The following is a 25,745-nucleotide window of genomic DNA, read 5'->3' as shown; positions in this document are numbered from 1 at the left end:
TATTCCTGTTCCCCGTCACAAGCAAACCTGAATAGTCGCACAAACATAATAAACTTGAGGAAGTTTTATTTCTTTAGCATTCCGCATACTTCGCTTCTGAAAACAATAGTTCCACCTCTAACTTGTTGCATGATGATGCATAACTCATGGCTACAAGCCACAACGTTTAAATAAAGCTCTAAAACGTACTTTTCTGAATTCCTGTGGGAAGCTTTCCTGTACCTTATCATTACGCATTTAATAAAATTTGTACATCATACAATAGTTTGCAGTTTTTCTTCTTTTTTTGGACGATCTCTGAAAAATAAAATTTACTCTTAAAACTGCTTGATATGAAAGTTTTAAAACGCAGCAAGTCTTTCCGTCAATATATCCTGAAAATAAACTTCCCTTCGCCAGCTTAGAGGTGTGAGTTTTAAGAAAAAATGGCTTGAGATCAAAGAAAACGTGATTCTTAAAGTTGGATACCATTTACTGCTGAAATCGATGGAATAACTTGCAAAGAACTTGCAAAGAACGAAACGTTTAGATCATCTAAAAACTATACAAACAGGCAAAAATATTCCATAGAGAGGGAGAGAGAGCTAAATTATTTCCAACTAACTTAAATTGCAGGTTTTTTCCAGTTTTATCAAGATCATAATTTCGGCTTGAAATCCTTTTTCGTATATCTTTATCAAAGTGCTTGCATAGTTTAATAACCTATTGACCAGCAAAATAATTCCACAAACTCACGAGAGTACTCTAGAGGTAATTACGCCATTTTGTTACATAAAAAATGCGTGGTAAGTTCGATCTCGAGCTTTCGTGTCCTTAGACTACGAGCAGTTTCTTCATTTCGGCGAAGTCCGTAGCGAGGGTCAAAACTGATCAGAGATAAAAAAAAAATTGTTAGCGTGCCGCGCTGAACACTGGGTACAAGGAAGTAGTAGAGTAAAATAAGAAAGATTGTGAGTTTTGGCTCGGTAAAGAAAGAAAGAAAGACGTTTTTCGTCAGATCACGGGTATGCGACAAAGACAAAATTCTGAGTCCCCACGAGGAATCGAACTCCAGACCTTCGGATTCCGCGCTCCGAGTAGAGTACTTTCCGTGTACCTCATTCCCAGAGTTCCGCGCAATGCGCTAAAATCATTTTTTTATTACCCTCATTTTTTCCTTCGGTTTTGACTCGTGCAACGGACTTTGCCGAAAAGCAGGGAGTGCTCGTACTCAATCGTGCCCTTCGCTTTACCTATAATAATTTGCGGAGGAAAAACTTGGGAACACCATAATCAATTATCGGTGATGAAACATCGCTCGGCTTACATTACGGTTTTATGTTAAATTGTACAACTATCAATAGCTGTCAATATTTAAAAATACTAATGACTTTGACCGAGCTTACAACTCGGGCACCATTCACTATTTACAGTGACGAAGAACTGTTCTTGGACACTCGCTTTATCCTCCGATTTTCACTGCTGTTTGCATTCTTTTTCTTTCTCTCTTTTCTTTTTATCTGAGCTGCGCCTACGGTGCGGTTGTATCAGCGGCACTGCTTTAGCTTTCGACTCAACTCCCGTCGGAGAGGGCGTAGGGTCTTCTTCTGTACTGCTATTTTGGGACTTACGGCCAAAGGTGGGGTCTATAAATTCTGCAATGTTGCATTCATTTCCATTAGGAATACTTCCATTGTTAACTAATTCGGTGGTGATATGATTGGAAGGCTCGGAACTTGCCACAGTTACCCTCCGTTCCAAGACTCTACGGTCACGTGAACCGTACGGAATCTGGTCTCCTTCCTCATAGAGTCGTTCCCAGATCCCTTCTTGGGTGACCGGTGATGTCGGAGACGCGAGAGCCTGAACTTGAGACGATGAACTAGTTGAGGACGTTTGGGAAGTTTGCCTGACAAATTCTGCCGATCTTTCCAGCGAAGATTGCTGCGATGAGTTTGGAGAATCGGACGATCTGTACTCCTGTTGGCGTAGCGGATCTCTGTCGAGTATCGTGCTCGGCGGAGAATTAGAACTGGTTCGGGACAATTGGTTTGCACCATTAATTTCTCGTTCAAATGAACCGTTGTAACGCGAGGTAGCTGGTCTTTCAGGGCACCTGTATTTACGATGTGAAAAGTCATTTCCTTGAGCATCTTGTTCTGGTTTAAAGGCTGGTTCATCCTGCAGTAGATCGGGCATTTGGTTTCTGTGTGTTGCTTCCTCGTAAGAAGGAAGCCTCTGATGCGACTGACAGAGGAAGGATCAAAGAAATACGTGAACAATCAAGCAAATAAAAACAAATACATGGCCAAATGAACGAAAAAAAGAATTGCTTACTCAATCTTTCTGCGCTAAGCCCGGGGTTCGTATCATTTCTCAGGAACAAATTTTAAGAAATTTTCCAGGACTCAGATTGATTTTTCAATTTTTCCAGGATTCCAAATTTCCCCTTAGACCCTTACTGGAGGTGGTGGTGGGGGTGGGGATGGAGGTGGGGGGGGGGGGGGTGTAAACTTGTGGGGGGTGTAAACTTGTCTTGTAATCTACACCGGCAAATTTAGCTTGCAACAAAACGGATGGTCTTCTAAGATAAGGGAACAATCAAGGAACTTGCAGTTATATTCCTGAAAGCGAACAACTCACCTGCAGTTCTCCAGTACTTCCAGACGAGCTTTCTGCAGGAACTGACTGTGCTCTCTGTAATTGTCTTTCTCTCTTCAGCTTTTGTAATCGAATATATTCCTTTCTCTGAAGCTCTTTGGCAAATTCCTTAAGATGCGAAAGACATAAAGGAGAGAGTTTAAGGACACAGCCTTCACGAAGGACCGTGTTAAACAGCTCAAGAAAAAATCTTTGTAAGCTGCTTTCAATTAGGACGGCTAGAAAACTGGCGTTATCCCCTCAATCAATCAGATGCAAAACTATAACCAATCGCCATTGGGTCACTCACATTTTACAGCGCTTAAAGCCGGTCACGTGCGCTAACATTGCCCTCTCATTAGTCCTTTTGGATTTCTCTCTAATCTGATTGGCTGATGTGCTTACTATGGTTTCGGTCTTATGACGCTCAATTGAAAAGCGCTCTAGGCTGAAACATCTTGACCAGATCTTCAATAATCACAAGTAATGATTAACTGGCGCATACCCTGTCTTGATATTCCAGTGCTAGCTTTCTGTCGTGTTCCGCTTGACGGTCTTGTTCTAATAACTGAAAAGGAATAAATTGTTGTTAGCTCAACACCATCTAGGCACACAAATACTGAAGAGATTTCAATTGCGGACAGCATCAAATATTCAGAGACGGATGGTTAAAAAACATTCTTGAGATTATCTTCCCAGCAGTTGACAATCACTCACCGACGTGGTGGTGAATAGTGGTGGATATTTACCGAGCCGCAAATCGGTGAGGTAAATATCCACCATTATTCACCGACCCTGAGGTGGATAATTGTTTCTGCATGTTCCACACAGAGACCGAAAAATTGATTAAATTAATTAGAAATGACTAGCACTTGCTAAATAGCCAATCAGCAATCAGCGCGCGCGACAAGCACTTTTCACGTGTGTGGTAGACACATGTACTTGTTGTCGACATAGCTAACATTTCTTCTGTGAAAGATATATGACCGAAACAAAAGTACGAGAAACATCGTAAGTATAAAAAGTGTACCTTATTTTCTTGCTCCTGTAACCTTCTTGCATATTCCTAAACAATAAAAAAATCTCCAAAGTTGTAAACTGAAATAATACATCTATCTTTCCTTAGTTATGTAGTAAGGTGAATTACCCCCGCCGTTTGATTGGTTCATACCTAATATTGGAGGAAAGACGCATAGGTGACGTCATCATCTACAGCATTTTACTCATTCATCAGACATCGAGGTCAATTTTCGACCTTTACGCTTAGTGTGAAGCGAGGCGGAAAGTATTCGTAAGGAGTGACTAAGGTGTTATACATGCGTGACATTTTTCGGACGTTACATGTACGAGTACGTTAAGTGTTTCAGGGTCACAGATTTATTACAAAAAAAAGAGATATCGAAGATAGACATCGATGTGTATATAAGCAAACTTATCTACCCTACTTGTAAAAACTCCCTGACTACGTCTGCTACTGTTAGACGAAACGCGTAGAAAAGTAAAACAAGTTTGTACTCTTTGAGTTCGTGCAGTTCTGCTCACTGGTTGTGCTTACTGGCAGAAGGCCAGTACGCGTTAAGTCATCATGTTGTGAGTGAAATGGTCCGTAATTTCCGAAGACTTCCGGATCCCGAAGTGAAATGAATAATTTTTGCGCTTACTGGCAAAAGGCCAGTACGCATTATGTCAGCATGTTGTGAGTGAGATTATAGTCCGTAACTTCCGAAGCTGTTTCACCCCGAACATTACCACACCACAAACCCTGCCATCTTGTTTTGATAGCATATGATTCTAATTACACTGACACCATTTACTTGACACCGATAACAATTCCGCAATCATATGCACAATGTAACTAGGTGTGTCATCTAGTACCAGTAAGCACATGTCCTCTCGGAGGACTATTGTTTTTGACTTGAAAAAAGCACATATTTCATGGTTTTTACCTCATCTTGTCTCTCTCGAGATCTCTTATGCGCCTGCTCCCGAGCACCCTTGTCCTCATTCTCGTCAAACAGGTCAATAGCTGTTCCATCAGCTAAGATAATCCTGTCACATTCTAATCGTCCTCCCTCGCTGGGTGGCAGTTGCACCACAGCTCCTTCTCCAATGCTGTATCTCTTTTCAGGCCCTCCACCATTGCTACCTTCTCCTCTGACATGGCGACGAGGCTTGGTCTCCTCTGTATCCGGAGAAGATCGACCATTCCTTAATCCTACAGGAGCAGGGGCTGCAAGGAAATAAATTCCATAACATCAAAAACTAAATCATTTTTTTAAACTGTGGAGTTACAGCAATTTCTAAATGAGTATCGAAAGTAATCAGGGATTGCGGTGCTTCTACTTTACTCAGTCTCGCGATTGGTTAAGAAAACCAGCGTCAAATTTTCAACCAATCAAATGCAAAATTAAAGCCAATCGCAACTTGGTCATCCGCGTTTTCCCGCGCCTCAAACCTGTTTTATTTCAAGTTCCGATTGGTTTTTGTGATTGCTTCGGTTTGGGTTTTACGACACTCAATCGAAATGTGCAGCATTTAAGGGCAGCGTTTAATGGTCCTTTTGGATCCATGTGCATCGTTCAATCAAGAGTGACATTTCTCTGAGAGCGGTGTTGCGTTTTATCGTGGAAATTCTACGGCGTCACATATACTTCAAGTGGACTAAAATCAAAAATTGTAAAAAATCAAACCTCTTTGAGTTTCAGCATGTTGCCGGTGATTCACTTGATTGTCATTGTGATCGTTCAACCCTGATATAGCTTCCTGAAGAATTTTACTTTCCCTCTCCTCCTTAAGTTGTCTTTCCAATCTTCTCTGTCTTGCGCGTTCGAGTTTCATAGCTTCTCTTTCTTGCAGCTGTCTTGCAATCTCCTAGCAAAAAAAAGAAATTGTACATTTTAAGAATTAAGAGCGCTTTCCAATAGAATGTCACCAAAACCAAAGTAATATCAAAGGCCAATCAGAGGAATGGACTATGTCACAAGGAGCCAATGAGATCTCAGAGTAATTAAACACCAACTGCCTGGAGCGCGGGAAAATGCGAATGACTAGATCACGATTGATTTCAGTTTTTCATCTAATTGGTGGAGAAAGTGGCGCGAGTTTTCTAAACCAATCACAGGGCGTGTCAAGAAAAACCAACTCAATTCTAGATTTCTTTGACCACTTAATTGGAAATTGCTTAACGAGTTTTGAACTTAATTTCACAAACATTCTTTGCAATGCAGTTCACAACGTAGGCACTAAAAATGTGGACCCTGCTCATTGAACAAGGGAATTACATTCACTCCGTTAATAGCTACATCACCTCTCCTCCCTGTCTGCCAAACATTTCATTAATATTAGGTTTGAGAATTTGGTTTTCAATAAGCAATGTCCAAAATATGAAAATTTTCATTCTTTGCAACGTCTTTCTGTTGACAAAACGATGAAATAACTTATTTTTGGTCACTCTGAAAGTGAAAGGCTTTCAGGAAGTGACACATGTATGTAAACAGCTCCATAGGAGATGTGTTATTTGTCCATAATTTTCTACAGATTTAATGAAAATTCAGCAATAAAAAATTGTGCAAGGTAAGAAATCAGCAAAACAATTTTAGGAGTAAACAAAAATAGAACACAATCTCTTAACATCTAGCAGATCAAGAAACTGGCTTATGGATGTTACAGCAAAAAATTTAACATGGCTTCAAAGCCATCCATTACAGTTATTTGCAAAAATATTGATTCATCAAAGCACATTTTGAAATTAATCAACAGCAAATTAGCCTTGATAACATAAAAAAATAAATCTTGTTGGTTCATATTAGATGTAACAAGACAGAAAATGTGTAATGTTTACCTGGTCTTTCAGTTCAGAATCTCTTCGTTTTCTTTCACAATCTACTTCCTAAATAACAGGATGTATTCATTTAATATCATACATCAAAACTGAAATGAAACCAGATTGATGCTAAAACGTTTATATTTATTTCACCATTTTATTTGCCATAATGTATAAAATTACAATGATTGATAGCAATTGGTAAAAATTAAAAAAAAAACGACAACAAAACAGATTAGTGGCTAGGAAACCTTTATAAAAATAATTTAAGGCTTGTAAATTTAGGGTCTCTCACAAGTAGAACAAGACAAAATAACTCTAGACAGTTCACACATAGTAAATGATAGGTTGATAAACCGTTTAATAGCCCATAGTAGAATTAGGAGAGGTCAAGAATAGATATTTTAAGTTTTTTTTAGAATGACGCAAAACGTGAAGACCCAGTGATCTCTTGAGTGGGAGAGTTGAAATACCTTGGGTCTTGATAGAAAATGGAAAACTGCCAAATGTTTGCTCTCCATAATGGAAAACAAAAGGAGTTTACGTGTCTTTTGTTATAGCTGTGAATTTGGTTGTCTTCATTTGTAGCAAAGCAAGGGTATTATAAATTCACTGACATCATCATGTACAATTTGATTATGAAAAATTCAGATACAGCTGTATGTTAAGATGGAATACTTCCAGATTAAAAGCAATTCAACACTAACTTCATCTCCATCTACAGAAAATACAGTTGTTTCTACGAAGGGGAACATCGAAGAATTCTAAATACATATTTTCAAGTACTCACTTCAGTTTGTAGTTTATGTTGAAGATCACTTGCAAGCCACTCTTCTGGATGTGCCCTAAAGCAAGAAAAAATGAATTATTTACCGATAACGTGATCTATATTTTTAATCACTTTCTTCTGAGTCATGCAATCCCACAGTTTTCTGGCTTATAAACAGTCCTTATGAGAACAGCAGAGCTGCTTTGAACTATCAAAGTGAACCAAAAGCATGGATATGTTGTGCATGCATGCTTCAGTTTTTTTCCTTTGCTCAAATTCTTTTAAACCATGATAATCTTTATTTCCCTTGCTGTTTCAATTTATGGCAATAAATACTGACAAACGAAACATAAAAATCAGCCGCTTTAAAAAGAATTAAACTTAGTACTGATTCCAAAAAAAAAAAACAACAGTACAAACATCAATCTATGCACAAAAATCCCAACCAGTTTCAAGATGTTTACTCACCAAACTGAACAGAATTTCTAAATCACTCTTGAGAAGTGAACGTTTTGCTATCCGCCGCATAACTGTGCTATGCTGAATGGACTTTAGCCAACGTGGCTTCAAATTATTTCTGTTTTACTTCCGATGAATTAATTATAATGATATTGCCTACATTACAGTCATGCAATCGTCTGATGGTCATGCAATATATTTGATAAACAAAATGCCTATTCAAAATTGTTAATTTGTAGCATTTGTGTAATAAGCAAAACAAAAAATTGCACTGAAAGTCTTTGGATCGTTTACAGCCTTCTAGAGATACCTTGTCACCCTGAGGCAGGCACACTGAGTCAGATAATATCAGTATTAATAACAAGGGATTATCACAAAATGCTTTTAATTTTTATTTACATAAAGTCCAATATCATTTTTATCTTCGGCTAGTATCACCAATTCAAAGACAATGTCTAAGTAGGAACTGATCCTTCACGCCCCATGAACACAATATTTTCATCTCACAAGGTAAATCTAGGGTACTAAAATTAAACTTATCACAAAAAAGAAAAGAAAAAACCAACTGAGAAATAAAACAGAAAACCAACAGAAGTGATCAATTTGCTACTTTTCCCCATATCATCCAAACATTATCCAGCAAATGGGTAATGAGAGGATAAAAACCTACCACGTATCAGTTGTTATCTTGATCTAACATCAAATTCTTGTGACTAGGTTACAAGAAAATGTGCCGCAGCTAGAGGGGAGAATTTACAATGATTGGATCTTGGAAGTTCAAGGGCAATGTCTTGGCACATTACTGCAAAGTTTAAAAGGCCACGAAGCAAAACTGAAAATGTGAATTACTAGGTGCAGTGAAAACTGGTTTGATCTTGAAAGAACCTTATTAATGGTTTACTTATTATAATATGACCGGCTAATTTCTCAAAATCATTATTAAAACGCATGACAGAAAGGCCCATGCACTCAAAATAAAACCAATCACACAGAAAGAAAAAAATCCTACAAAACGCTTTTTCAGTATCAGCACATTACAGTGAAGTTTCAACAACCATTGAGACAAACTGAAAAATTAATGTGAATTGCTGACTGTTCTATTCTACTCTAGGATTTTTTGATAGTTAACATCAAAGAATGATTGATGGTTTTACACGTGCTTCTTATCAACACCGAAAAGAAAATATATTGATCTGACACGCTAGTTTATAGCAAACTCCATGCTGTGTCTAATTATAGACAATGCTTTCAACTCAAATAATTTGGCGATAGAATATAACGCATTCCAGTAAAATGATTCACTTCACTTTGGAAAACATATCTGATATTCATTACATTCCAGACATTTTCACATCACAGACAACTAATATTTCCTCATACAGTTTGGTCATTAGCGATAACATTGTTATCAAATACCAGTATTTCCTGTTCAATATTTACAATGAATGAGAAATTATCCAAATCATCACCAGTCTGTAATAATTATATAATCAAGCAAGCAAAAAAGTATCCTTGCCTGTGGACAGCAGTTTTAAGCTGTAACAGAAAAGAAGCTGGAAAAACTTCAGGTTTTGACATGATTTGAACCTGTGCCTCCTAAATACCACAGTTACTACTTGCTGGAGGTAGGCGAAACTGATATTGGCCTTTCCGTAAATAAGACAGCGTAGTGTATCCCAAACTAATATTGTTTCAGAGTGACAGAATATCTCTAGAAGGCTGTACATGATCCAAAGACTTTCAGTGCATTTTTTGTATTGCTTATTGCACAATTTCTAAAAATTAACAATTTTGAAGAGGCATTATGTTAAATGTATAAAATATACCACATTCATAAGCATCAGACTAAAGGCATGACTGCTTAATTCAAAAGTTTGTTTGATATAATAAAATCTCTTACCACCCTCGTGTTCTCAGTCCACATGTATAGGTAATCACATGATTTTTCTTGTGCAATTTGGAATAAATAAGCACAAGTAAATTTTTTCAAAGACTAACAATGCAATTTGTGGTCTTTGAAAAAATTTACAAGTGCTTATTTATTCCAAATTGCACATTCAAGAAAAATCATGTGATTATGTATTAATAAAATACAAGAAAGAATATGAGATACCTTATCATGCAGAAGCAAAGCGCAAGCATCAAGTGCAAAAATAATTTATTCAAACCCTGCAAGTGACATTGTGCATTCCATCAAGACAACCACGTGATATTTTCACATCTTTAAGGTGCAAAAAAGTTCAAAGGGCAGCTAAACAGTTCAAGGAATTGTTCAGTCTGTGTTCAAATCACTTTTAATGAAATGGAATCGACATTTGCAAGGTTTAACCATGTTTGTTTTTAATTTCGGCTTAGAATTGCTTGAGCAAAGTGTTAAGCTGGGTTGGCTCGTAATTGTTTTTTTCCTTGGAAATTCCTTTCTCTAAACACCACTTTTTCCAAACTGACAACCAAAAAAGCAGTACTTTTTACTGTGTTTTCATTGTAAAAGCTGTTTTTCAGCTTCTGTATTTTTGTTGCGGTGGTGAAAGAAAACCTACTTAAAAATGCTCACTTGCAAATTTTCAGCGTATCCAAATGTTACCACATCCAAGGCTTGCATTTAATTGGCTATCTGTGAGCTTCTTTGATTATTGACCAATCAGAATGTCTGGTTTGTTACTTCTTTGCACTAAATTGATCCTCTTCTGCATTGAATTACCTGAAAACTGCATTTATCTTAACCAATCAGAACTGAGCAATTCTTTCATGTAAGTAAGTTACAGAACCTTCAGTTTTAGCTCAAATACATGGCATGCCCACCTCATGCTTGAGCCATTAATCTAAGCAGAAAAAACTTGGTCTGTAACTTACAGAATGGATATCAAACTCAGTTTGTAAGAGGCATTAATAAAATATGAAGTTATACAATTTATTTCATATTATAAAACTGATATAAAAAATATTTTAAAAAATCCATACATGTGTTGGAGTTCCTCACTGGGCAGGAGTTGAGCCTGTTTGACTTCTTCTAAATAAGTAATCTTTGCAGCTTTAACATCCTCTCTGACTGTTTTCCGTTCACTGCGATTTCTAAGGTAGTGTTCACCAACTGTATGAAAGACAACATCAAATCTTGAAAACAACCTTAAACCCAATGCATCACAGTTACTGGTTTTCAACGCATAACACACATAAGGGTTTGTCACAGAGATACGATTAGAGTAACCCCTTACAGCATAGCATCAGTATGCATACTCTTCACACTCCTCTCTCTATATTTCCTGAGGTGCTGACAAGGAGAATTTCTTTAACAATCGAGAGCTTCAGTCTTTAGTTGGTGATCATTTCCTTTATTCTCATGACCTTAATGTTTGATTCAGGGGTGATATTGTAAGGAGAAAATAGATGCTAGTCACTCTTAGTCGTTGTTAGTTGTACACATTAATTGTTTGTGATATTGTAGAACTCTGAGGGTTGAAAATAGCCATGGAAGTCGAAAGCTGGAAACAGATAACAATTTGTATTCCATGGTCAAAAGGAACCTTAACCTTTAACTCCCAGATCGCATTCGTAATTCTCCTTACTGTCAACCATACAATTATTATAATGTTAGTTCAGAGAATTTAGTATTGGATCAACTAATTATCCCCAAATTGATATTCTTCTCCATTCTCATCACTTATCTGGTTGATATTGTAATAATATTGTAAGGGGAAATGCTGTCTTAGTCATTCATGGGAGTTAAAGGGTTAACAAAATTATTTACAATGACAAACAAACACAAAAGAGGTAAAATTTTAATTCAAATAATCAGAAAAAGAACAAATATAGAAAAGGGTGGCAAACTCACATTCTTCATCCTGCAGCCTTTGAGCTAATGCTCCATCTTCTCGTACCATGAAGTCCTGGCACACTGGAAAAAATAAGCAATTCAAATCAAATTTGGAGGCTCTGGAAATCATTAACCCTCTGTTCCGCCCACTAAAGCACAAAACGTACCTCAATCAACTCCCCTATTTCCAAATAGACTTTTAAGAGATGATCTACTTTCGATTTATTTCATTACTAGCCTCATAAATTTCAGTATCAACCTGCCAGTATTCTATCACAAATACTAGGATGTGATTGGTTACGCTAACTTGTTACTTGTCACCTATTTCATAACAGATAAGTGTTGAACAACTAACAGATTTATTCCAAAAGAGAAATCAGATTATCCATTCTCCACATCCATGCATGGCAGTTGATTTGGGCTTTGCCCTCATCAGTAGTTACATATCTCAAATACATATTATAATTGTTTAATTGCAAACAAACAAATAAAATGCAATTTACAATGGCCACAAATTAGTCCAAAATTTCACCTACGAACCTTTCTAAGAACTGAATCTATTAAAACTTCTATTCACATCCTTTTCAATCACAAACCAGCAATGTCAATTTTTTTTTTAAAATGAAATCATTGACATCAATTAAAATTAAACTTTTATTTGTCATATAGGACATTTGAAAACAAATGATGTTCAAGACAAAGAAAGACTCCAAATAAGCCAATTTGTGTTTTCAAACAAAGGAGCATTCTCAATGCTACTGGACCTGCGGTTACTTATTGTTCATAGACTGTTTTTATTAAGACAGTGTCTTGATGATGTGGAAACAATTACCAAACCTAAGAAAGTGGATAAAATAGAATTATTGTTGTATCTTTAAGCAACAGCTGTGCAGAAGGGATCCACTTGGTGCTCATTAGTGCAGGAGTTTCAGATCACACCACAATTTTGAGATCTTAAAAGCACGACTTGACGGACGTGTTTGCCATTAAGTACAACTTTCTGTTTGGATTATAAATAACTCAAAAAAAATACCTCACGCTGGGTATCAAATTTTGGCAAAAAAATTTATAATCAAAATTGCATTTGCTTATATTTCCTTAAATGATCTTATATGTAAAAAGCAATTTTATGTAGGTATTATAAACAATTATTGTACTGAAAGGAAAAATAGTAAAGAACACTCCAAAACAAAATAAATGTATTTTTTCCAACACTTAATGATTTCATCATCCAATTTCAGATTTAAAAGGATGCACGCGATTACGAAGTTCACCATTGCAGAGTTTTGTCACATAAAATATTTGTAAGTACGTAAGGAAAAAGGAAATGTCAATTACCTAGTTTATTCAATCGAGATCGATGTTTACGTTCAGTAATAAACCTCGACTGAGTATTAATGACATTTAATTTCAAATCTCAGCAAAATGTTTTTAAATAAAGTAGAAAAAAAACTCCTCAAGAAGTATTCCTTGTTGGCGGAAGAAATATTAGCTTCCTATAACATAAAAAGCAAGGCTAGATATACAGTTACAAGGTTAAATTCCTAGCAACACATCAAATGTGATTTTTTTTTAAGGTAACATAAAGTTTATAAGATTTAGAGACGAATTTGAATTGATACATAGCCAAAGTAGAATTTATCTCTCTGCAGGCGTTCGACGTTTAGTTTTTTGCAGTAATTTGTGTCTGCAAGATTTTTCCGTATTTCGATCGGGCTGTATTTCTCCCTTTACTGTATCTAAGGGAACAATTTGGAACAATGGTGGTTAATCCCGGCAAGTATTTAATGATCATCGAAAGGCTTTGCATGATAAATTATGAGAGAGAAAAAATGGCGTAAGCTACGAACTGTTGACAATTTGGTTCACTCAACGCCATCGGCTGCATTTGGCCCGTCAAGTCTTTTTCATAAGATTATCACGCTTCGAAATATTAGTTACTTTAAAGTTCTGCTTTAATAATCGGCTGTATCGTGCCCATGAATTTTTTTTAGAAAATTTAAAACTTTGCGAAGTGAAATTTTAAACTGTAACCGCCCCGCTTGTCCAGGCAGATAAACAGCTGTGAGTTAATTCACCCATCACCTACTAGGATCGAAAGTTCAATTCTGTGCAAGACACAGTTTGAGTGGTTTACAAAAAGAAACAAAAAAATTGCACAACTGATAACCTTCCCTGAGCAACATACCGATTTGAGAACAGTTGTGAACCCGTCGATCGGATGAAACAAAATAAATTCGAACGTTTGCCGTATTTCTTCTACAAAAATGTTTGAAATCATGAAGAACACAGGCTCAGATCATTACAATTAAAATGGTACGTTTCATTTCAAAACGTTTTAAATGAAATACGCAGCAATTTTGCTATTTGTCACTTATTTCCCATGCATGAAATTGGACGAATACACAAATCCGACGTCAAGCGATCATCATTGAATCTCGTCACATCGATTTCACGGGATTCACTTCTGCGCGATGTTCGACACTTTTGGTGCAATATCTTACCTTGACGAACAGAGGGCCTCTTAGATTCGTCTATTTCGGCCATGTTTCCTCAAAGAAGCCGTAACTGGCGGAAAAATTGGATCAAATTGTGGATACTTTGACCAATATCTGAGGTTTTCTTCTTAGCGAGGCCGTTTCCTGTTGTTATCCGGGACCTTGGGAGTTGAACAAAAGTCAAATTTTGATTGGTCAAGAAAACAATTGATATTCACTCTTCGGAGCATTGTGTGAAAACAGCGGAAATGCATGCTTAAAATTTGCGCAAATAAACTCACTAAATTGAATCAGTATAAACCACAATTCACTCCTTAATTGCCTCAGTTTCTGCTTAATCGGGTTAATTTTATGTCTCCTCCTTAAAAACGAAAGACACATCATTTGGTGTCTTTTGTTGATGTAGCAAAATCTCTAGACCGTTATCCCCTCAGGCTGTTCATCAGTGGAAAATTTTTGTTTTTTCTTTGGTGAACGCTAGACACTTACTTCTCGATTACATTAATAAATCAGACCTAAATTTTCCTCAGTTCAGAGATCTTAAGAATTCAGAAATAAATGTTTCAAAAGACATCATCGATACTTTGTCTATCTAACCGGAAGTGACCGGAAATTTGAAGGAATTTGATCACCGCACTATGAGGACATCAATTCTCCGTTTTAAAAACCGTGAAAAATAAAAATGTCTAGACAAGAAACGTCAAAGAAGCGACTATAAGAATAAAAGAGTTATACATAATTTCTAAGTATTTGACATTTAGTTCATGATTGCCTTTGCCCAATTTAGGAGCGTGGGTGTGCATATGATATGTGGGCGAAGTAATCGCAGAGGGGCGACCGAACTTACGTATGCATACCTAAACTGCAGAACGTATTACCTTTCCTTACGCCCACCAGGAAAGAAAAATATGAATTAGATCAAAATATTTTCAGTTGTTCATTCAAGATTTAGCATAACAGAAAATGATAGAGTTTTTTTTAAACTGGAGTTTACAGAACGCCTCGAAAACCGCAGGTTGCTAAGAAGGGTGGGTGTGAAATTAATCTGGGAAATCAAAAATTGTCACCTTAATTTTAAAACAAAAGAAATTGATGCTCTAGTAGACGCGTGCGATCTTGGTGTACCACGCGGTTTTGAGGTCACGCACGCCTTTGGAACGCTGGATACTTGCGCTAATTTATTTCCTCAGTTGCAAGGGATTTTATGAGGGGCAAAAACCATTTAAGCTAAGATGGGAATCCTGGGCTCTTAGGCTTCTTAATGGTCTGATTAAGGGGAGTAAATGTCAAATCTGCGAGGATAATTTCAAAAAATTCCCCGCTGCCAAACCTGCTGGCCGGAAGTGAATATTGCGTTGCAGGTACTCTGGTAACCACAGATCGCGCAAAGGAAATGGGTGGCATATGAGTGCGTTTACCTTCGCGTTCACCTGTAAACCTCGCGCATCTTCACCAAAAGACGCACATGAATTTGATTAATTTAAGTTTTTTTCCACAAGAAGACGGCTTAGCGCGAGGATTTAAATGCGCTAAACACAGCTGTCGGAAGCTGTTCTTGAGAAGACAAGTGCTTCAATGGAAAAGTTGGGATGGTCATCAAAGGTGACTTCATGGTGAGACAAACTACATTATAATATAGTACTTTATTGTTTGCGATAACCTTGACTATAAAGACTCATGATAAAAAAAAGAACCTGGAAAATTCAACAGTTAAAATCTCTTAGTTACTTCTACGACATATAATATTGGAAAAACACTTGAGTAATGCGTTTTGAAATCATTAATATCAATAGGCCTTGATAAAAGACTTATGAAACTAGTTATTCCCAACACTCTGTTACATTTTTCCCTTCTGAGATCCATCGATTCGACGTTATTTTCGTTCAAATCCGGATCCTTTCTTCTCTTAAACTTTCCAAATATATTCTGCGGGCCCACGGAGAAGGTCCGGTGGGTTCCGAACTCCATCCTCATAAGACCTATGCTTTTTTTCTACAATCTTTCCGACACCAAAATTCTTGCAACGACAGGATCGCATGTAACTACTCGGTGTGAAATATTTAAAATCTACTTTTCTTGAAATATTGCTAAGCTTATTAAGGCTTAAGTTTAAGTCTCCTATCAAGAAAGCGTGGATCCGACTCTGATTCGCCCCCCTCCCCCTCTACAAAAACTTAATCACTCCGTCGCCACTACCAAACCCAACCTCACAAACCTACAACTCTACACAGTAGATGTGTAATCAGGGGGCGCTTCTTCTGCGCACTCTTCGAGTATGACCATCTCTTCCTCGGAACTTGATTTTCCGACAAAATCCGGAAGAGGCTTTCCGCGAGTCTCCGGTAACATCATGGTGACGACACCAGCCGAAAATGTCGTCACACCGAACACGATCGCAGCCACTTCGAAACCTGTGCTGTCCTGCAAATAGGAAGTGAATAATGATTGAGCAATTTGTTAGCTGAGCGTCCAAAGCGATCTGGGATTTCATTGGTTAAGTCTCACTACGCTCTGTGAATGGTAAAGGAAATTCGCGCCAAGATCTAAACCAATCAGATGCAAAAGTGAAAATTAACGGCGACTCTATCACTCGCGTTTTCACGCGCAAATTGTATGTATATTATTTGGATTCTATCTGGCTCTTTGAGATATTCACCTTCCTTTCTTTCTTGTGATTGCTGTGTCGCAGTTGGAGCCATAGACTATCTTTACACCTTGTCCGAGATGGTTGAATTAATTATCCGTCGATAGTTTTATAAGTCTCCATTATCGGAGAATTTCGATTTGAAATAATTTACTCAAGATAAAATCTTGAGAGAAGTGTTATTAGACAAAAAATGGAAACTTAAACAAATTATCCCAAATGTAAATAAATTAAATTGCGCGCCTCAAAGCTTTGAGCAGTGAAGCTGAGAGGGGAATGGGGAGAAATATGGCGAAAAAACCATTTCCCATCTCTTTTCCCATATTCTTCTGCCGTTCAAATGTTCAGAGCTTCAAAGCACGAATAAAATTCGCCGTATATTAAGGCTTGGCAGAAACATTTTCCTTCCTACGAAATGGTAGGAAAATACCGTCAGGCTCTCTTCAGTAAAATTATCGTGATAAAAAAATCTAATCAATGAGGAATTGTCTCCTTACCGCAAGAAACGGAGCTGCCATTCCTCCAATTCTCGCGCACAGTGATGCAAATCCCACGCCGATTGTTCTGTTTAGCAAACAAACAAGAGAAAGATTTATCACCCAATAATTTCATTTCAGTTTCCCAATACAGTTATCATTTATCAGCAAAAATGTTTGAGTCGCTGGTCCACAAAAGTGTTATCCGTCATAAGCCTATGGGGGCGTAGCTTAAAGGAGGGCGGATGGGGTGGAGGTGGGGGGGGGGGGGGTGTGAAAAAACTCGAGTCCAGAGAATCTGCATAACATAAATCTTTCCCAGTGCCAAGAGCCCAATACGGGTTCCTTCCAGTGCTTATCCTATTTTCCCATCCTCGCTGCCTGATAACGAGCCCACTGATAGGCAGGGTAGAGCAGCGGTATAAGCCACCTCACGCAAGACACGTAATGTAACCGCGAACTTCATAGTGAAAAATCCTGGTTACGCACATTCTCAAGTTTTCCTGATTATCAGCTGAGGTAGTGAGTGCGAAGGTCAGGCATCTTCGCCAAAATTAGGCCACAAAAAAGCAGAAATCGATTTCATCTTGTCATTAAGGTAAGAGTTAAGACGTGGCTGGAAACCAACTAAACCTTTCCCATACGTTTGAATTGCCACTTCTCGTTCATAAAAAAAAAGCACCACTTAAAATAGAGCAATTTTCGATTGAGTGTCGAAAATAATCCATAATTGCTTCTGGTTATCGCACTGTGATTAGTCCTGGAAACTCTCGCCACTTTCTCAACCAATCAGATTCAAAACTGAAACCAATTGGGATTTGGTCACCCGCGATTTCTCGCGTTTCAAAGAGTTTGCCTGTTTAACTTTGAGTTCCCATTAACCGGTGTGAATAATTTGGTTTTGGTTTGAAGTGGGTGACATATCTCAAGGTCCCTTGCTAAATGTGTGTGTTTGAGATCTTTACCTTATGACTGTGGGATACAGCTCGGCTGTGTGTATGTATATCTGATAATACGCGGCGGAGATGGTAAACTTTCCGATCATGGACAGGACACTGATAAGGCTGGGCAGATCATCTTCTTTCCCTGAAAAATGAAACAAGATATAAACAAAGAAATCCTAAGTAAAGAAATTATCCTCGCAGATGAACTGCCTCCAGATTGCCCAAACAAGCTAAAAGTGAAGGTGAAAAAATTGCACTCATAACAACACTGTGTGTATCATACCAAGTGTCAACTTGTTCGCCTGAAGCTTATGCTTTCCATGATCACCGAGAAGCACTTTTGAGAAATTGTCATTGGAGACGCGGCATCGAGTTTGCCTCACCGCCCTTTGTGATTGGTCTAAAAAACTCGTGCCACATTCTCCACCAGTCAGATGCAAAACTAGATCCAGTAGCGTCACGGTTTTCCATGTTCTCCCGCGCTAACGTCGTTCAGACGAATGTTTCTTAACCTCTCATTGGTTCCTTGTAATCTTATTTTACTGATTGGCTAAGGTGATTACATAGTTTTGGCATCTCTCAGTCAAAAGCATTAAATGTTAACGTTTTCAATTCTTTTTACCTGCAACGAGGATGATGAAAACACCGATGAGAGAGATTCCTCCAATAATATAGTACACCACCAAAGGAAAGCGACGATTCACCCTTCATTTGGAAAAAGAATAGAGAAAAAAGAAAATTTACAATTACATACATCAAATCAGATCAATAACAAAATCGATGCTTTCTTTATGTTCACCAAATCGAGGGAAATCAACTAAATATTATATCATTCATCCTTTTTCTCTGACTCGAGTAAATTAAATTTCAACCCTTTTTTTTTCCCTTTTTCTCCCAGGTTCTTGCAGACACTGTTACCTCTCGACCAGAATTGTGGCAAGAAGATACGCGGGAATTTCCACCAATCCTGATGCAGCAAAGTTCAAGTAGAAATTTCCTGCCAATTTTCCTGCGTTGAAGCTGAGCCCGTAATACACCATGCTGGTCACACACCTTGATGAAGATAAAACAACATACACAAATAAGGCATGAAAGAATGAATTATTCTTTCCTTAATTCAAAATATTAATGAATCAGTTTATTGAAAATTCTCCACTACTACTAAGGCCCGTGGCTCCATGTGGAGCATAGGCCATCGACGACCCCTCGCCATAGCACTCTGTTCTAGGCTAATCTTGCTGCTCCTGTCCAGTTTGTACCTTGCTGCTTGGGCTCTGCCTCAGTGTCTCGCCTCCAGCTGTTGCGAGACAGGCCTCTCTTTCTTCTTTCCCTGCGGGTTCCAGGTCAGAGCTTGGCGTGTAATGCTAGATGCTAGCTTCCTGAGGGTGTGTTCGATCCAGCCCCACTCCTCTTCAGAATTTGTTTTGCTACTGGTTCCTGTTCCGCTCGCTCCCACAGCTCTTCATTTGGGATCATCTCTAGCCATCGGATGTTGTAGACGCGCCGCAGACAGAAGAATATCTGGATTTTCTGTCTTTGTCGTCCTCCAAGTTTCGCATCCGTAGAGTAAGACTGACTTCACATTGGAGTTGAAGATGCGAAGTTTGGTTCTTGTCCTGATCTCCTTGGACGACCAGATGTTCTTGAGCATGACAAAGGCTACTCTGGCCTTGCCAATCCTGGCTGTGACATCTCTGTCCGTGCCCCCCTGTCGGTCAACTGCACTCCCTAGGTAGATGAAGGAATACACTTCCCTGATGGGCTCTCCACCGACTGTGACTGGTGTGCTGGCAGTGGTGTTAACCTTCATCAGCTCTGTTTTCCTCGTGCTGATCTTGAGTCCTGTCCCAGCTGATATGGTCTCCAGGCAGGTGGTCTTGTCCTGCACCTGTCGGTGGTTGTGTGATAGGACCGCCAGGTCATCAGCAAAGTCGAGGTCATCCAGCTACGTCCAGGGTGTCCACTATATCCCGTTGCTCCTGCCTGTTGTGGTGGTCTTCACGATCCAGTCGATGACCAGAAGGAAGATAAGTGGTGACAGCAGGCACCCTTGACGGAAAATTCTCTAAACCAAGTAAATTCCAAAAAATTATCTACGGACAAGAGGGTCCTTTAAGCCTTCCTTACCCACCCCCCTTCCCCCCTCCCCTTGCGTAAGGTAATCGGGAAAACCAAGAAGCCAATTCCAGGCGCGTCGGGACCACTGGGTAAACCGCTGGGACCTGGAGGGCCCACAGGTCAACAGGGTCCACGAGAGACCAAAGGTGACACAAGACACTCTTTTAGTGAGATGCTATCTATATTCGTTTTAACTTACCAAGACCACCCTTCAACCACAGTGATTATCACCAAGTATCGGGTGCTAAACAGATGCCAGAAGTGATATGTCATCGTTTGTTCTTTCTTCTTACTTTGATCTTGCATGTTGCTTATTGCTCCCTCAGGATACTCGTATCCATTCTTCTTCGCGATCTTACGCAAGATCTCTTCTGCTTCTTCGACTCTTCCTCTAGCGGAAAGCCAACGAGGAGACTCAGGAATTAGCCTGGAAAAATCACAGGGTGTAGTAGTTAGTAAAAAGCGGTCAAACGTAAGACATGCGCATGGGTGTCAATTTTAAGCGCCCGCGCACAAATTTCCCGCGCAAATTTTTCGAACAACCGCTATCTCGTAAGTAAGCGAATAAAATTGAATCGTTTACAGAAATTTGTAAAAGGGAACAAAAGTTAGGGGAAAGAGAGCTTGAGACTTTTCGAAGAAAAAACTTATTCAAGCATGGGTTTCTTAAATACTGTTGTTTCCTGGTTTGCGTGGTTGTTTGTAACTTTTGTGAGACAACTTGGTTCTGGCAGCCTAAAAGCACGCCACCTAGTCATTACAACGTGCACAGAGGTTTGGCACATGGAGTAAATTTAGATTCATTGTAGAAAGAAGTTTCCAAATGGCGTTGGTTTAGGTTTGCTACAGTTCTGTGATTGGTCTAGAAATCCCCTGCCACCATGTCAACCAATCAGATGCACAACTCAAACCGAGGCAACTTGGTCACTGGCGTTCTCCCGCGCTGCGGGTAGTCAACTCAGACTGAACGTCGCTTAGACCTCTGGGATAGATAAAAAAGTTAGGCAACACCTACATTTAGACACAGATGACCAGCACAGGGCTAGAATAACAGGAACAATTTAAAGGTTACGATTGAAGGTCTCAAGAACATCTACACCTACCAGTATAAAGCAACGAAAGGTAAATTCAGAAGCGTTATCACCAAACTGAACGCTTTCCAGCCTCGGACATAATACGCAATCAAAGCTTGCACAGCAATCCCAACTCCATAAGCTCCTTGAGATAAACAGTTAGCCCAACGCCTCCACTCAGGTGTGGCCATCTCAGTCATCAGCAAAAAGCCCGCAATCAGACAGCCTACGCCGAAGACAAAGATATTACAACAAAAAAAAACATTAAAATCGAAAAAAAAAAAACCTAAGAGGAACGCTTATAGCATGCGTAGCAGTCCTTTCTGTTTCCGCTTATCCATAAGGCGAACGAAGTCAAGCGCGGGCATGGGGCGAAAACGAGCATAAAAAAAATAGGATGAGTGGGGTAAAAGGGGCGTGTAGGGGGGGGGAGGGAAAGAAGCTCCCTCCCCCCTTTTTCTTTGCTCCTATTTTGGTTGCTCGTATTCGCCTTCGCTCCCGCTCGAATATCTGAAAGGAAACAAAAGAATACTACACAGGCTAGAACGCGTGTGGTTTTCTCCTTAACCACTACGAGTGACTGGCTTATAATTTCTCCTTACAGTGTCACCCTTGAATCAAACATTATGGTCGTGAGAATAAAGAAAATGATCACGAATTTAGAAGCTCCTGATTGTCAAACAAATTCCCCTTGTAAATATCAGGGGAAATGTAAAGCGAAGGGTGAGGAGAATATCGATATCAATGTAAAGGGGTAAGGGACTTAAGCTGAGGAAGATATCACGGACCACAATGACTAACGAAAAAAACTTAGACTATACACTTTGACAAGTTGCAAGTAGAATGATTATCACCGATAAGTATAATTGCTGAGGTGATTAAAGAGCTGTGCGCGCTCTGATTGGTCGAGGATTGCGTTATATCTCGCCTTATTAAAAACTGGACCGTTGCAATTCAAGAGTTTTCGTTGGCTTAGTCATCATAAGTTATGAGCCATTATACCTTCTGCATGCATGAAGACGAGTTAAACAGGATGTGTTTTTGTACATTTTAACATCCCGTTTGTTCTTACAAAATAATAAGTTGTAAAGATTTATCCACATTTAGGGGCGTTTCTAGCGAAAAAATTTTTCCACTCGCGCTGTTGGATGTGAGATGATTATAGTCTATCATCTCATATTCAACACACGCTGGTGAAGTAATCGTTTAATAATCACATCGTGCGAGGTGATTAGAGCAGAAGCGCTTAATTTCAAATGGTTGCCTCGCGTTTTGTCAATTCCGAGGAAGTAATAAACGCAATATAAGAAAATTACATTGCAAAGAGCTCAAAAGATTTAACTGATTTGGCGGAACTCTTTTCAAACGAAAGATATAAAGTTTTTGCTGCGTGAATGAAATAAACCTTTTAAAACTGCTTGCTAATCTTGGTATGAGCAATCAACGCAATTGTAACAAAATATGCTCAATGCTTTCCTTATTTGCAAAATTTACAACAGAATTCGAAAGCACCAGAGCAACTATATTAAAACAATTATTCGTCTCATTGTTGAACAATCCCCTCGTCTCGGGACCATTCAACATTGTTATAAACCTAGATCTTCACTCAACAAAACGAGCAGTGTGATTGGTTGATTCTTGGTCACGTGCCCCTGACTAAGAATGATTCAAATGTATCCCGACCGGGTTTCAATTGCGCAGTCGCCGCCCGCCATGATTGCCACATGATTGTTTAAGGGAAAGTCTAAATATATAGCAAAGCACTTAACGTATGGTCCCTAGGAAAACTAGTTAGTTTTGTTTTCCTTGGGACCATACGTTAAGTGTATAATATTCACTTCGCCTTCGTCGAATAATTGTCCACAGGAGCCCTGATAATGGGTTCCTGTTGTCCAGTAATCCTCACCTCCACTGCAGACCCCAAGGGGAACCCGCAGGATGACGTACATGATGAAGTTCGTGGAGAAACTCTCAATCAAGGAGGCGATAAACTGCACGAGCATGGTGATAAGGAAAGTTGTACGGCGTCCAAATCTGTCAGACACCCAGCCGAAGAAATAAGCCCCGAACAGCTTACCCGCATAGAAGATAGTCTTTGTAAGTGGAACGTACTTTTTGGCATCATCGCATAAAATGTCCCACTGTAAAAGAGGACCATAAGAGACCCGTCATAAAAGATTGGTTCCTAAAAGGTTTTTTTTAATTTCATTTATAAAAGAAAGTAATCGCATTCGTATTATTAAAGCAAAAGTGATTTAAGAACTTTTTTGTTGAATTATTGTGTAGCAACGAGTGCCAAAGTACTCGTTTTGTTGCAATGTGGATACACAGCCTCGTTCCCGTCTCTCTCTCGCTCCAGGAAGTAGTAAGAAGAGAGATCCTGTAGGCGAGGTTAGTAGATATAGTATATTGTATTTAGGAACGAAAATCCCGCGAAACAGGTCGGTTAAGTTTTCACAAATTTATCAGTGCAAAGGTGCTGTAATCTGCTCTGAGCAAGAGAATGTAAAAAGTTCAAAATCTTTTGGTTCTGAGCCATGTTCCAGTTTCTTGCTGTACATTTTGAGAGCATGTAGGTTTAAATATAGATAAATACATGAAAATATACATGAAAATCATGTGTCAATGATTCATCACTTCACGGGTTTATTACGAACATAAATAATGACCAGCTCCCAGTTGGCTTTTTAGCTTAGATGATAGGGCACTGCACCAGTATCGCAGAGGTCATTGTCATGTAATATCTTCAAACGACATGTTTCTTTCCCGTGCTTTTAGTACCCATCGTCCCTATCGAATGTAACAACTTTACGTCATGCGTAACACCAGATAACGCATACATGCCAGTCATGGGTTCAAATCCCGTACTGGCCTGGATTTTTCCATCGCTTTCATATTCATTACATCGTAATCTTGTTTGCACGTAAAATTCATAAAATTTCATGCATTCTTTACAGCGCCTCCGACTCAAATGACGCTGAACTTCGGTAGCAATTATCGTTAAAACGGAAATTTCTACTGCAAACGCCTTTTTTTCTCGACAATTTATCTATGCTATGATCTTTTCGCGATCGTGTAGTACCCGCTTGCAACGAAGCAACTGTTTTCCTAGACATAAATTTTCAATCGCTCCCGATATCTCGATATCTGTGACCGGCCGATGGTAGCGCAAATCCATTAGAAGGCTTAGCGTAGATAAAATTCGATTAACAAAAAAAAAAAAAAAACCAAAACAAAGCAAAAAAACACAAAACAAAAAAAAGGGGAAGAGATCGTATTTCAAAAGCATAAGTTGAAAAATACTTTTCGCGCCCAAAAACGCTTGATTTTAAAAGAAAATAAAACATTGGGATTTGATTCAAACCCCAAAATAGAAAACGCCGTTTTCTCTCAAAATCTGGATTAAGATCAGCCTCAAAGTAGAGCGTGACAGGCGAATTGTAAACAACATTGTACCGTGAAATCACGTACGTTCGACATATTTTGTGGCGAGATGTTTTCCTTATGATCGGCCAAGCTCACTGCATATAAAATATATCAGAAGTTAGCAGAAGGGCAGAAATAAGGCAAACGACGATGCTTTTATTTCCCTGCTCTAGGCATAATCGTAAAACACTGCTTACAAAACGGCTGTGCAAATATTCAAAACAAAGCCCTAAAGTTCTACGTGGGCTTGTTAAGTCAACTAAAAACGTTGGCCAGAGTCTAAGTCGCACTCGTGTGTTGTATTGTTTGGCATCCTAATCAGGAAAGAAACGAGCACGGGCTCGTGGGCAAATTTTACATACCTCGGTAACGATCGAAGAAAATGTCACGTCATATCCAACTTTCTGACAAACTGTATTGTTTTCCCAAGCCGCACAAAACTCCTCTCCTCGAATGTCTGTGTTGTTTAGGCAATAGAGGTCACCTTCTTTTGGCTTACGGGCAGCAAATGCTGGAGCGTATGTATACCAAGCCTGTGGAATTGTGGCAAGGAAAATAAGCACCCACTGAATTTGCTGAAATCTTGACCATCCGCCAAGTTTAATCAGAAGCTCATCGAATTCAGTTTTTTTGTAAATTCGGCTAAACGCCCCGTCCTCCGATTTTGACTTCGGCATCTTTGTTTGGAGCTGAAAGAAAAGTATTTGTTTTCCGCCCAAGGAGATGTTATTATGTGGCGATTGTCTGATTGAGCCGTATCATGCGTATACAGACTGATATAGAACAGATTAGGTTACAGCCATTAGTTTGATATGTGGTTTGGTCTTCAGTTCGACTGCAGGCCTGGTTCGTCTGTTGACCTGAAATCGGGGGGGTCGGAGGATTACGAATAATCGGGTGACGTCAATAATGCGCGTCTGAACTTGATCCTTTTAGAAAGCAAGGTCCATTTGAGAGAGGACGCCATTTCGTTCCGAAGCTCCCCCATGCAGCCCCCTGCATGGGGGGGGAGGGAGAGCATTACTCGGCCCCCTCCCCCTTATACAGATATGACCCGCCCAAGAGGATTATTTTGAACCATT

The 25,745-nt window shown here is 39.0% G+C and overlaps 2 protein-coding genes and 1 long non-coding RNA gene across 3 annotated transcripts in view; 1 reads left to right on the top strand and 2 right to left on the bottom strand.

Annotated features, from left to right (window-relative positions):
* Positions 1 to 49: 49 nt before the first annotated feature.
* On the bottom strand, positions 50 to 14,538 carry LOC113678640 (uncharacterized). Its single transcript, XM_027195539.2, has 11 exons — positions 13,989 to 14,538; positions 11,503 to 11,565; positions 10,632 to 10,761; positions 7,233 to 7,287; positions 6,461 to 6,508; positions 5,310 to 5,490; positions 4,566 to 4,849; positions 3,650 to 3,685; positions 3,125 to 3,187; positions 2,623 to 2,748; positions 50 to 2,226 (listed from the first exon to the last, which is right to left on the bottom strand). Exons 1-11 carry the CDS (start codon positions 14,029 to 14,031, stop codon positions 1,456 to 1,458), a joined length of 1,800 nt encoding a protein of 599 aa, XP_027051340.2. The 5' UTR covers positions 14,032 to 14,538; the 3' UTR covers positions 50 to 1,455.
* Positions 14,539 to 15,376: 838 nt separating this feature from the next.
* On the top strand, positions 15,377 to 19,135 carry LOC149041011 (uncharacterized). The gene is made up of 2 exons (XR_016189050.1): positions 15,377 to 15,595; positions 18,945 to 19,135. It is a non-coding gene; the product is annotated as an uncharacterized LOC149041011 (long non-coding RNA).
* LOC113678676 (organic cation/carnitine transporter 2) overlaps positions 15,607 to 25,745 on the bottom strand; it is a 10,690-nt gene continuing 551 nt past the window's right edge. The window contains exons 1-9 of the mRNA XM_027195578.2: positions 25,026 to 25,745; positions 23,144 to 23,378; positions 21,268 to 21,463; positions 20,364 to 20,591; positions 18,965 to 19,099; positions 18,669 to 18,751; positions 18,068 to 18,188; positions 17,124 to 17,190; positions 15,607 to 16,403 (exon numbers count right to left, since the gene is read on the bottom strand). The exon at positions 25,026 to 25,745 is cut by the window's right edge and continues 551 nt beyond it. Coding sequence (XP_027051379.2) covers positions 16,206 to 16,403; positions 17,124 to 17,190; positions 18,068 to 18,188; positions 18,669 to 18,751; positions 18,965 to 19,099; positions 20,364 to 20,591; positions 21,268 to 21,463; positions 23,144 to 23,378; positions 25,026 to 25,340 — 1,578 coding nt within the window. The 5' untranslated portion in view covers positions 25,341 to 25,745 and the 3' untranslated portion in view covers positions 15,607 to 16,205. The remainder of the gene's footprint in view (positions 16,404 to 17,123; positions 17,191 to 18,067; positions 18,189 to 18,668; positions 18,752 to 18,964; positions 19,100 to 20,363; positions 20,592 to 21,267; positions 21,464 to 23,143; positions 23,379 to 25,025) is intronic.

Source organism: Pocillopora damicornis, chromosome 8 (assembly GCF_964200805.1).
Source record: "Pocillopora damicornis chromosome 8, jaPocDami1.2, whole genome shotgun sequence".
Lineage (NCBI taxonomy): Eukaryota > Metazoa > Cnidaria > Anthozoa > Scleractinia > Pocilloporidae > Pocillopora > Pocillopora damicornis.
This window is presented reverse-complemented; position numbering and strand designations above follow the sequence as displayed.

What these genes read in the sequence shown, in the direction of transcription:
- LOC113678640 (XM_027195539.2), bottom strand. Translation starts at nt 14,031, where the DNA reads ATGGCCGAAATAGACGAATCTAAGAGGCCCTCTGTTCGTCAAG. An exon ending in AACATAAACTACAAACTGAA is followed by an intron (nt 6,509 to 7,232) that starts GTGAGTACTTGA and finishes CCTGTTATTTAG; the next exon opens with GAAGTAGATTGTGAAAGAAA. An exon ending in ATTCTGAACTGAAAGACCAG is followed by an intron (nt 5,491 to 6,460) that starts GTAAACATTACA and finishes TTTTTTTGCTAG; the next exon opens with GAGATTGCAAGACAGCTGCA.